The sequence below is a fragment of the Quercus robur genome, chromosome 8, assembly GCF_932294415.1.
Source record: "Quercus robur chromosome 8, dhQueRobu3.1, whole genome shotgun sequence".
Taxonomy (NCBI): Eukaryota; Viridiplantae; Streptophyta; class Magnoliopsida; order Fagales; family Fagaceae; genus Quercus; species Quercus robur.
This window is the reverse complement of record NC_065541.1, coordinates 44,565,916-44,579,135: the sequence shown is the minus strand read 5'-3', so window position 1 is coordinate 44,579,135 and position 13,220 is coordinate 44,565,916. Positions and strand designations below refer to the sequence as shown.

At 32.3% G+C, this 13,220-nt stretch overlaps 3 protein-coding genes across 3 annotated transcripts; 2 read left to right on the top strand and 1 right to left on the bottom strand.

Moving 5' to 3' along the window:
* Positions 1–761: 761 nt before the first annotated feature.
* Positions 762–3,683, bottom strand: LOC126695669 (protein trichome birefringence-like 42). The gene is made up of 4 exons (XM_050392497.1): positions 3,153–3,683; positions 2,879–3,059; positions 2,524–2,702; positions 762–1,372 (listed from the first exon to the last, which is right to left on the bottom strand). Exons 1-4 carry the CDS (start codon positions 3,566–3,568, stop codon positions 874–876), a joined length of 1,275 nt encoding a protein of 424 aa, XP_050248454.1. The 5' UTR covers positions 3,569–3,683; the 3' UTR covers positions 762–873.
* A 6,720-nt stretch (positions 3,684–10,403) lies between these two features.
* LOC126696346 (senescence-specific cysteine protease SAG39-like) lies at positions 10,404–11,028 on the top strand. Its single transcript, XM_050393104.1, has 2 exons — positions 10,404–10,854; positions 11,015–11,028. The coding sequence occupies exons 1-2, from the start codon at positions 10,404–10,406 to the stop codon at positions 11,026–11,028; spliced, it is 465 nt and encodes a 154-aa protein (XP_050249061.1).
* Positions 11,029–12,325: 1,297 nt separating this feature from the next.
* LOC126696345 (vignain-like) lies at positions 12,326–12,856 on the top strand. Its single transcript, XM_050393102.1, has one exon. It carries the CDS (start codon positions 12,326–12,328, stop codon positions 12,854–12,856), a length of 531 nt encoding a protein of 176 aa, XP_050249059.1.
* The last annotated feature ends 364 nt before the right edge of the window (positions 12,857–13,220 follow it).

The window sequence follows — 13,220 nt, the reverse complement described above, 5'->3', positions numbered from 1 at the left end:
GAAACTGTGAAGTAGAGAACTAATGCTCTTCGTCATTCACTTCCAGCTACTGGCACTGAAGTGGGAGTGTTAATACTTCCCTATGCACAGACTACTCTCGGTCTTAAACATCTCACTATTGTTTCTCATATGTTTTTACATTTTCAAGTAGTGCTACCTTATTTGAATCAGGGATTACTAAAGAGACAAATATGGGATTGCTTATAGCATTAATGAATATTCAACTATGAAATCGGTTTCATTTCAAATTTAGCTGGGATTCCAATTGAAGATTGTAAATAATGTCATATACGACACAAGTAGTTGGTTCCAAAGCCAAATAGTTGAAAAGTTTGTGTCCTTTATCCCTTACACTTCAAACTTCTGTTAAGGCATATATATATATATATATATATATATATATATATATAGGTTGAGAAAAACCAATAAAAACATTATTTACCTACTTTGGGTAGATGAGTAAAACATTTCATTAATGTTCCAGGGAACCAATTCAAACTTTGGGTAGTACTGGTTTAGACTTTTCCCAAACTGCTGTTGACAAATTTGCGTTACTGGGTTGATCTATGAGTTTATGTTCAGTACGAGACCTTACCATAATGATTGCCATTATCAACATTTTCGGTGGATGGGTCATCAGGTTATCAAAGCTCGATATCAGAATGGTTCGGAAGCAAGTTCACATATTACCCAGATTGGCACTAAACGAGTGGTAAAATTAAATTTAAAAAAAAAAAAAAAATTGTAGCACCGCTGAAAACTAATTCAAAAGGTGTGAATTGCAAACAATTCAATTCGCTTTTAAGAATTTCTATTTTCTCCATTTGAAAATACTTTTTTCAAGCAAACAATTCAAGATCAAACAATTAGATGTTAAGAAATAGAAATATCTCTGGACTTGTCTAAGACCATAGATGCATACACTAGCCTGTTCCATGTATCCGGCAATCCAGGCAAACACCAGTGGCTGCAATCGGCATAAGTCAACGGATCACTTCGTTGTGTTACTGTCAACAGCTTCCCTTGCCTCGATGTGTAGATTGATGGATGTGCATCTCTTCGATATTGAGATAGATTTGTGATGTTCAAGTACCTCGCTGGTTTGCTCATTCTGCCAATTGTTCTCTCGACAATCTCTACCAATGACTTGGGAAATGTTGCAACATAGGACTCATCCATGATGGTTTTGGTTTCATTGTAACACCACTGATCCTCTTTGTGTTCTGGTGATATGCTTCGGAAAAATACCTTGGTATTGTTCATGTCCACATTCTTATCAATCCAATGAGCCCAAGTTTTCATGGCTGTCTCCAATGCTAATTCATTCTCCATCTTCCTCACTACTTTTCCTCTATACAAAAAATAATTGAACCTGCAAATGTCTTTCAAATTAGATATAGTGCCCGTTTGTTTGCACTTTCAAATGACAAAAAGCACTTTTTACTTCAAAGTTCAAAATGCGGTGAGTATTAAAAAGCTGTTTTAGCAAGAAAGTTTCTTTTTTAAAAAGTGCAAGATCCCCAAAAAGCCAAAGGACCTTGGCCAGTTTTTGCAAAAAAGTCACTTCAACTTTCAGGAATTGTTGGTTCAATTACCAAATTGCTCACTTGTTTTATTAAAAACCCAACTTTACCCTTTGAAACCCCTTCAAACCATCATGCCAAAACAGATAACACCATATTCAATAAGACAAAAACATTATTAAAATAGCGATATTGATATTATTAAAAATAGATAACATTATTAAAGTAAGACACATAACATATTTGGTTTAAAATTTTTAGAATAACAAATAATTGATGCTAAAAAAAACTAACATTATTAAAATAATACCAATAATAGTAATAGTACTAACAAATAATTATGACAATAATATATTTATTATTATTATTATTAAGTAACTTTTTTTTTTTGAGTAAGTATTATGAAGTAGTTGATTTAAAAATGAAATAAACTCCCTTATATATACATTGTTCTTTTTGGTAATTTATCACTCAAATCACCACTTTTATAAGTGCTAGCCAAACACTTAGTTTTTTCAAAAAATACTTTTTAATAGTTTTTACCAAACATTCAGTTTTTTCAAAAAACCCAGTTTCATATCGCACTTTTTGAAAACCCAACTTTTTCAAAAAACCCAGTTTCAAAAAGCTAAACCAAACTCACCCATAGCAACAAATTTTTTTTTCCCAAGTTCATGGGATAGGACTAAGCTTTGCAGATTCAAATTTCAATTTGAAGTTTAAATAATTAAGCGGCAGCTTATGGAGTTTCATTTTGAAGTTTAAATAATGATTCAGCAGTTGAGGAAAGATTAGGATAAATAAAAGATCAAAGAATATTTGAATTCTTTTCAAATTGTATTCAGATAAGATTTGGTTCCTATTATTTAGGATTAGTTGTGGTGAGGTAACGAGGTTATCTCATGTTTGAAATATTAGCTATTTGTGAACGTTTAAACAGAATTAGAAATTGGATTCAACAACAATGTCATAATAATTCTCACAAGATTATAAAGCTTACTCTTTGAGTTTCCCCTTCCACCAGTGACCAGTATTAAATACCATTATATCAGCACCACGCCATTTACTTGCTGAGGATGAAATTTTTTCTAGCTTTAGAGTTTTAGTACCACGTTTTTGGTTTTCTACCAAGTCTACTAGAAAGGGGCTCCAATAGAACTCCACGGAACAATTATAGACCTGTCGCATATTTTTCATCTTCTTAAGAATTCAGCTATCATAAAGAGGCTTATGAACCACACTAAGAGCAATCAATGATAAACACTGGTCTCTCTTAAAAAAAAAAAAAAAAATGATAAACGCTGGTGCTATTGAAATACTCAGAAGAGACAGATATGATGAAACAGTCCTCTTACCTTTGCTCTAATAACCTTGTAGAAACCATTTGTCTCTTGAACATGGGCTTCTGAAGAAGGATTAGGAATGGAAGAGTAAAGAAGGCAAGCCAGAGATTCCCACATGTTTCTGTTGAGTGAGTCTCCAACTATAATCACTCTCTTCCCTCTAAGTCTCTCTAACATGTCTGTACCATTGAACCTTAAAAAAAAAAAAAAAAACCTTGTCAAATATGAATGAACTTGCATATATTGAAGTAAAAACAGAGTTGAAGTTGGAAAGCTTTTGACTTACTTGGGAATTTCACACCCCTTTGCTTCCCAACTCCAATTTTCATATTCAAAATCAGGCCTTCCATTCCTTTGGCAACTAACTTGATCACTAAGAAATGGACACTGTGATCCCTTATACAAAGGACTGTCTTTCGGAGCATAAGTCCATTTCCCATCAAAGATATTGCAGCTATGTTCTTCCTCTTTTGTCTCTTTTTCATGTTCACTGATGTTTGATGGTTGTGAAAAAATCATGCTTGCTGCTGGCTGCTGAGCCGAGTCATTTGATGATGTTATTGACGAGGCTATGTTTTGAACACCTGATAGTTTTTCGATTTCATCGCCCTGATTTAGACAGAAGAGCAGAATGATGCAGCTTAATAAGCTTACCAATATGCAGAACATCCATTTGTCATTGATAGTGGAACTGATCTCCATGGCTGCACTGATACTATTTCTCTATAGTTCAAGGCAGGTTTATGGTTTTTCTGGTTCCAAGTTTCAAAAGGACCTAGTGTAAGCTATAAGAAACTTAAATTTTCTTTGGATGACTTCCATACGCTAAAGATTATATTCATCCAACCACGACATGGGTGGTTTCCAATCTTTATCAATTGATTGCTATTGCTATAAAATTATTGTAAAACTTGTTAATGAGTTTGGTTAAGGATACTGATGTGATTTTAGTGCTTAATTAGGGACAGATATGGTAACACAATTGTGTGTAAAATGTGAATAATATAGCCAGGCCTTCTCAATGCAATTGACTTGGAACTTTGAGTCTTTGACTATTTAAGTGGCAAGTGGTAACTACTAACTAGTAACTAGTACTAACTACGGAAGCAGAAGTATGTATAAGATGCTTTAGGTAAAGCAGTCTCACTTGATTCCATGTTAGGTAGGTGGTGGTAGATATAACGAAACAACTCTGACACCATACATGGTTTCATTTTTCAACTTTAAATTAGAGGAAGATTATTAATTATCACTTTATCATTACTTTTTTTATGAAAAAAAAAAATTGTCATTACTTTTAAAAATTGTTTTCAGATTTTTTTTTTTTTTTTTTTTTGACTAAAATGTACATTTCTTCAAGCTTAGACAATGGACATGTGCCTCATAAATAGATTGACATATACAATGCAATTTAATTAAACACCTCAAAAATAAGAATTAAAGACTATAGGAACCTTTCCACCCTTATGGGTGGTAGTTGAGATTATTGGCGCAAGGGGTCTATTTAAAGTTGACCTTCTTTCAGGACCTGATAATTTGTTTAACTTTCAGTAGCGTATTAAAATACTAGTTGTATGTCTCAAAAGCATGATAACTAATCCTTTTATTGTATTCTTTTACTGGGTAAAAAAAATCATAACGGCTTATTATATCTGACTTCATTATCCTTATATTACTATGTGTGGAAAACTGTAAGCAGGCCATAGGTCCAATTTTCCAACTGCAATGAAATTAGGTAAATTTAATAATGGGGTTGAAACTCTCTCTAAAAAAAGAAAAAAAAAAAAAAAAGAAGAAGGTAAATTTGATAATGGGATCTATAATTTGATTTCATATCCATTCTTAACAAAATTTGGTTAGGATTAATGCCATTGATTTCATGAGGTTGTTTCACTGAAAAATTGCAGCCAAAAATTAATCAACCAACAAAAAATTCGTTCAACCAGTTATAACTCTTTTTTTTTGGGGGGTGTTGAATCAACCAGTTATTGCCTGGTTTAAAGGTTACATGGTTTCTCAATTTGAATGAATTGGAGACAAATAGAAATAACCTCATGAACTGCATTTGGTGGTTCCACAGTTCCACTCTTTGAAATTCAATTTATTTGTTTCCTCTTTCTTTTTTCTTTATTTATTTATTTTTTGGTGGTATTGGTAATGATTCCTGGTTTACTTTACATTTATTGGTGCATAGATATACAATAATAATGTGCTCCATTTCTCACATGAATAGTGATTTTAAACTTGAAATATTGTATATATACACAGATATGACATTGACAAATATTAGAGGAAATGATAGTTTAATCTTTCGGGGAAGTCAAATTCTTTATTATTTTTTTTCTTTCTTTCTTTCTTTTGCAAATCATGGACAAACTTTAAAGGCATAACATATGTTGCATTAAAGATACTAGAAAATACCATATTTATCACTATCAAGTATCAAATGGCTGTAATAATTATAATGACACATACAATTCATAAATCATAATATTCATTGCTATAGTTACACATACCTACCTTCGACTTCCTATTGAAAGTGTGCAATAAACTCCGAATCTTTTCAGTTTTCAGCATCACATCACTTTGATTTCTTGTTATGAATAGGGATGAACGGTGTATGAACAAAAATGGTTTTGGGGTTCTGTTTTGAAAATGGCAACGATGTATGACAGACAATGAAAGAGACGACTGTCATGTCATGCAAATTACTTATCACATTTCTTTCTGCTCAGTAACGAGCTAGGTACTGGAAATTTGGTAGTACAAACTGAGTGTAACTGCAAATTATGACTATTTGAAGACCAAGAACAAGCACCTAGTTGATTGAAGAAAGACTTTAAAAATTCAAATGAAAAGGCAAAAACATTGTAAAATCTGTCTTTTTCCTCTTTGTTCTATTTGTTTCATCTTATTTTATTTTATTTTATTAAAAAAAAATCAGCTTTTACGAAGCAAGGAAATGTTGGCTTCTTTGTACCAATGGCCAAGTGACAAATTCAAAACTGGGAATATACTCAACTCAGGGATTGGAAAAAGAATTTCTGATAATTATCGAGTAGGCAATTATTAATTCCTAAAGAATGATGAAATCAATGATGTCCAAGGCAGTTGTTACACCTTGTTAATTTTTGGGATGTATGTAGTCTCCTATTTCACACACATTAGGTAATTATAAAAAAAAAAAAATGCTTGAGATAACACCATAACAAATTATAAATTGTTTTAAAGTTTAAACGGATAAGAAGTGATAAATTTAACCATCCACATTAAATGTTTAAAAATACAAAAAATTTAGTTTGTTGTCAAAAAATCAAATGGAAAGGCTGAGAATTTCACAAGTTATTTAAAAATTGCTGCCAAATTTTGCAAAAATTTGAATCCATGAAAATTGTATCCATATAAATATATAACCACTAAAGTTGAAAAGAAGTGTCAAATATACGAAACTTCCAAAGTACATTAATTTCATACTCCTTTTTGGCATTTTGGTATTTTCTCTTTTAGTAGTGGGTTTTATTAATTAAGTTCATGTGGAGACTTAATAATTGTATAAAAGAAGAGAGTACATAAGATTGTATAATTTTCTAAGAAAGTGTAATCTTAACCTTTCTATAATTGCCTGTTGTACACCATGCTAACTATTTCAAGATTGTGTCATCCTAAATTCCTAATAGTAGGGATATGTTGAGTAATAATGCTAACACTAATCACAACTTTAATTACAATTAATTATTAAGCAAAATGAACCTTTTAAGTAACCACTTGTGCCAAAAGCATTACTAATAAAATATAAAACGTAGTTACACAGAAATACAACAAAAATATATAACTATGCTTTTTCCTTATAAACAAAACAGATATATGAGAAATAATGCAAGATAAGAAGAACCTAAATTCAAGAAACAAATCACCAGAAAGGTTTTGTCAATATTTATAAACAAAATCGTTTAAAATTACACGGAAGACTGTCCGAATTAATGTGCCTAAATGGAAAATCCAATAAGAAATTGTTTCAACATCTTACATCTCATATATATTGGGCAAACTTTGCCATATCATGTACAGCTAATTGGTTTGCGCAAGCTTGAAAGTTGAAAGAGAGGTCCCAAAACAACCTCATAATTATATTCCACTCACAAGATTCTCAAAATTGGTCCCGTTCTCCGCATTATCTACGATTGCCTCATGCACCACACTAGAGTCACCTTCAACTTCAAGTATCAAAAGCGTAAAGCCAAAGTGTGGAATATATATATATATATATATATTTTGATGTTTAAGTCATGGTTTTGATGTATTAGGATGACAAATCCTTCTCATAATGTAGAATATACATTGAAAAGTTATCTTGTATGTAAAACATTACTTACTATTTAGGCATATATTTCAAGTACCTGTTTTTGCTGCCACAACCGAGCATGCATTGTCCTGTTACATGCATATATTACCACTTACATAACAACATGTTCAAACCAAATGACTTCATTTTTCCTTCTGATGATTTTTTTATTTTTTGATTTTTGATTTGTTTTTTGTTGCATAAAAAGGGAGTAATATTTAAACAAACTGTTTAATTACAACACAAAAAGTAAAGATTTTAGCAAGCAGTTCACAACAAAGGGATTCTAGTATAGTTCTAAAAATAAGTAGCAGCCAAAAAGTTGGATGTTGGAACAGTTGAACCTTTCCTGTTTCTTTGCTCCCCTAGCTATTTGTCAAAGAGTAGCTAACAAGAAGGCCGTTTCTACTATTAGCCTCCTATAAACTATAAAGCATCTACCCTATGCTAGGCTTAAATCATACCTTAATTAAATATCACATGATTCGGAGATTAAGCTACTAGTCTATCCTAGGTGCAACGAGAATCCTATATATTATTCATTTTCCTCGAATTTATAATAAGACAAGGGAATTTGGTTATAGATTAGGTGAGGGAATAAAACATTTTGTGTGGCTAAACTATTATGCATACATTTCGATCCATAGGAAAAATAACAATTTAAGTGGCACTTGTATTTTCCACAACCAGGCCCATGATGCTTAAGGGAATTGGAAAATTTGGTTATGTTTGTAGGCAAACTTGGCTGAACAAAATCTGCCTGAGTTATGACCCCAATTTTGGTAGTCAGGCAATTGGGGGTGACTCGGGGTAGAGGGTAAGCAAGCAACATTTGTTCCAACTCGAATGGTAACACAAAGGACAACAAGTGAAGGGCATAAGTCATATAGTTTCAAACTTTCATCAAATTCCCTGACCCTAGATTAGAGACCTAAGGGATCACATGGAAGCCAATTATCAGACCAAAAGAAGATGTTAGTACCATCTCCTGCATTCCATATAGGTCCTTCGCAGTAGGTTTTGGCCATAAATGATTGCTTTTCAAGAGTGTAAACTATTATTAGACTTATTTATTAATAGAAAAAGAGTAATAGTCTTCATTTTTATATTTATGATGAATCTTACTAATTAAATTCAAAATTGAATTTATTATAAATGTGAGATAAAAGAGCACTAGGTTACCATAATTTGGAAGTATACAATAATTTTCTATAAAAAGGCAGATTTGGGAAATGATTTGTAACTAGAACCCAAGAAACCGAATTGCTTATAGACGGAACTACATGATATTCTCGGCCTAAAGTTCAAAAAAATCTATGGATGGAACTAGGACTCTTAAGCCACTAGTCCAATTGCTAAGCAGGTCAAAGCGGGCCCATAATTTTGGCCCTAACCTATATACGAATGACATAGGCCTAGCCTAGGTCACATTCATTTCCTTTGCCCAAGGCCCCAAGCATTTTAGTAGGCTCATCTAAATGCCTCTGATTGCTTTTCTTTTATTAATATTTTTTTAAAAAAAGAAAAAACCTATCTAAATGCTTATAATTCGTTTCTCCCTTGTTCCAAACTGTTTGCCCTGCCTAGAAAATTTAACTATTTAAGAAAAATACATTAAGTCCTTCTCAAAAAATGAAGAAAGAAAAAAAAATCATTAAATGTCTTATTTCTTTAAAAATAGTAAGTTAAAGGTTTCCTAAATTACCATTAAATAAGTTTATCAAAAATTTTAAAAACTATGGATATAAAAATAAAAATAAAAATCCTTTAAACAATTTTTAAAGTTATTGTCGATTACAAACTCTATTATTGTACTACTCTTACAATTACAAACTTGTAAATTACAAATTTATCTTCAAATTTAAATTATCTAGCCGCCAAGCTTAATTTAAATTCAATTTTTATCTTTAATCTAAAATAGAGCAAGTTTAAGCCGAAATTCAAATCAATATAGGAGGGGCAGTAGCTGCTTACACAGGAGAAAACACTTCTTAAAAAAAGGCGGAATGAAAATCCGGGGTTTAGAGAGCAAAGGATTAATGTATCACAAATTTCCTCATAGTGTTCAGCTACGTACTAATATGCATGTTAATCAGTTGAGCTCAGCCATTAGACAATTTAAAAGCTTGTTTGATATTCTCAAAAAAAAAAAAAAAAAAAAAAACTTGTTTGAGGCCTAACAGATAAGAAGATTTAAGGGAATTAAACCATTATAAATACAATTAGAATCATGCCACATTTTTTCTTTCTTTCTTTTTTAGCCCATGCCAACAATTTTTAAAATAACTAAAAATGGGAAATCAATACTAATGGCTAAAACGGAAATATATACAATTCTACAAATTCATTGACCTAATAGAAAATACACAAATAATGGCTATGTCAAATGAAAAATATAATATTTCTTTCGAATAAAAGAACTCAGCATATTTAGGGATGTGGGGTTCTAACTAATTGTTTTTGTTCTGAATTTTGATAATTTTTTATCCAAAAGACTAGTTCAAAATGAAACTATATACATTTCCTTTAAAATTAGTTTTAACTTTGATTATTTTAAATATACATTGCCTCAAAAATGAAGTTTTTAAAATTTTGGTGTTATCTCTTTGATAGTCCTACCAAATCTTTTTTTTTTTTTTGAGAAATAATTACAACATACTGCTAATCTCGCAGCTCGAATTCTTTCCCCCTAGAACCCCAAGCACTTTATACATAAGAAATTGTCAATTCAGCTACAAGGCCTTTAGCCTACCAAATCTATTTTTAAATTTGAAATTTAAAATGAACGTTAACTAAACTTATGATATGATAGACAAACTTGAAATGAAATAAAATCAATTTGAAACCCACTATCAACAGGTTTTAACAACTTGGGACTCATCCCTTTACCAGGCTGAGATGATGGGGTCCGAATCAATCAAAAGACTCATTAATTTGAGTTAATTCTTTAATATGTAATAACGGAATTAAAATGGAAGAAAAACGAAATTAAGATATATATGTTTGCAAAGTAAATGAACTCAAGGAAAAACTGTCACTAATAGAACTTAAATTAATAACTGGAAGCAAGTCTTGAATACGTTTTCCATTACTCTCTCTATATATATAGATACGCTGGGCACTCAAGAATCATAGCCATCTCCATTGTAAAACATTACATTTTCACTTGGAGAACATATTGAGTGGTTGAAGACAATGGCCTTAATGCACCAAAAGCAATTCATATCATCTCTTTTCCTCGTACGGATATGGGTTTTCCAAGTGGTTATGTCCACCAATATTGACGATCCATATATGTCTGAGAGATTTGAACAATGGATATCAAAATATGGGAAAGTTTATCAAGATGCTGGAGAAAAAGAATCCAAATTTGGGATATTCCGAGACTATGCTTATATGGTTGATTATATCAATGGTGCAAACCGACCATACAAATTAGCCGTTAATAAATTTGCTGACCAACTCCCTTGGGATTTTCGGCAGAATAGGTATTCAATAGATGATAGGCGTGTTCATGATTATGATTTAAAGAAAATCAGAGTACCCTCTCTTAGGTATGAAAATATGACTACACTCCCTGCTAGCGTGGATTGGAGAAAGAATGGAGCTGTCACGCCTGTCTTGTATGACACCGGCAACAATTGTGGTAAGACAATAAGATATGACAAATTAAATTTCACTTTTTTTTTTTTTTTTTTGGGGTACAATAAAAGTGTTTTTTGTGTTATTTTTATTTGGTACCAATTTCCTTGTATCTTTAATTCTTTATGCTTAATTTCTATGTATTTTGTGGGTTTTATTGTAAGCGGGTAGGGCTTAGAGATCATGAAGAGCATCTAGATCTGCCAACTTGCGAGATAACTCGCTAGACCAAGCAACCCACAAGTGATGTATATGGCCTACTCAAGAGGGATTCAAAATTCTATTGAGAGCAACTCACAAGACAACTTGCGAGACAGGTTGTCCCGTGAGTGGCTTGGTACTAAAATGAAATTAGTTAGTTGGATTACCTAATGTACCTTCCCAATACCCACTACATATACATCATATTCCCACAATTTTTAGTAGTGAGGAAACTCGTATTGTAGAGTTAGAGAGATACTTAAACCCTAGAGCTAAATCATTCTTATTCTTTTTACCTTCTCCCTTTCACCATAACCATATCCTATGAGAGAAGATTTGATCCTTCACATTATTCTTCACCTTAGTGTTGTGAGTATTGTTTGGACCCTTGGGAACCATTGGAGTTTGCCCAATTTCAACCGATAAGGCTTGAAGGTGCAATCTAGCTTGTTTGTAGAATTTGGAAGCTAGTTGAAGACAATACTCCGATAAGTCCAACGGTAGCTGGAGCTTAGAAGGCTTAAAGTACATTGGCCCATTAGCTAGCTTAGGATTGAAGGGTTTTTGTGTGTATATTCTTGTATTTCAACTCATTCACTAGTTAATCATTTCTAGCTTGGAGGACTACAGAGGTTTTTATGTCAATTTCTTCAATTTTTCTCTTTGATAATACATCATGTGTAATCTTGGATTTTCTCTATGATAACACATCGTGCTTAGCTAATTTGTTAATCACATAAATTCCTCATTAATTGTGATTAGCTTAAAACTGATTAAACCATAATCAAAATTTGGGGTCTAAATTAGCACCTAATTAACTAGGGCTTGCACTTTCAAAAAGCAATGTTAATGAATGGTGGTTCTATATGAAAGTGATTTGACACAAATCACATTTTGTCACATTAACAATAGCAAACAAGCCTTAGTTCCAAAATTTTTGAGTTGGCTATGGATTCTCAAACAAATTAGTTCCAAAATTATATATTTTTTCTCTATTCTCTTCTATCTAAAATCATACTCTCTACCACATTCAATTTTTTTTTTTTTTTTTTTTTTTTTTAAATTGTGAAATTTGTTGTGTTATTGTTGCATTGGAGAACAATGTATATTTACTCTCATATTGTAACGATCTCATAATCTTGTCCTTTAACTTTGGTTGCTTTTGTATTTGAAAAACACCAGTAAGTTCCTGGGCTTTCGCAGCCGCGGCAACTATAGAGGGGATCCACCAGATATCTACAGGTAAACTGTTCTCCCTGTCAGTACAAGAACTCATGGATTGTGCAGTTTATGTAGAGGAGATGGGACCGTATGGAAAGTATAATATTGAATACTATGGATGTGCTTATCGGTTGCCAGAAGATGGCTACAATTACACTTCAACAAGGGGCCTAACCACACAGGAAAACTACCCTTATAGTGGAATCAATGAAACTTGTCAAAAACAAGATGCGTCAAATTATGTAGTTAAGATTAAGGGCTATGAGTACCCTGCGTCTAGTGAGACATCACTGATGAAAGCTGTAGCAAACCAACCTGTCGCTGTTACCATTCGTACTGGAGGCGATTTCCGATTCTATTCTAGTGGTGTTTATGCAGGAGCTTGTGGTGATCTGCGCGATGATGTTCATTATGTTACAATAGTTGGTTATGGTACCAGTGATGATGGTTTAGATTATTGGCTTATTAAGAATTCGTGGGGTACTGATTGGGGTGAGGATGGATACATGAGATTCTTGCGAGGTACGGATGATAAGGAAGGTCTTTGTCTCATTGCCACCGAAGCTGCTTACCCTATTGTCTAAATGTTATTTATATAATTGTGAATTATGGATTTAATTTCTTCAGTATGTCACCGTCTCCCTGCTTTCTTGATCAATAAGGGGAGTGTTGTGAAGAAATGTCTCCTAAATTTTATACATAATAATGTCTTTCATTATAAAGGATTGCCAAGTTATATGTATACAACCACCAAGTAAGTTGAGCTGGATGGTACTTTAGACATGGGGGAACATGGGCTCCGATATTTATATAGTATTTTTAATTAGTTCCCCCAAAAAAAAAAAGTTATACGTATGGTAGCTAGATTTTTTTTTTTGGGTTTTGGGTACGTTAGTAAAATTATGTATATGTATATATATATATATATATACACAGACAAGAATCCAT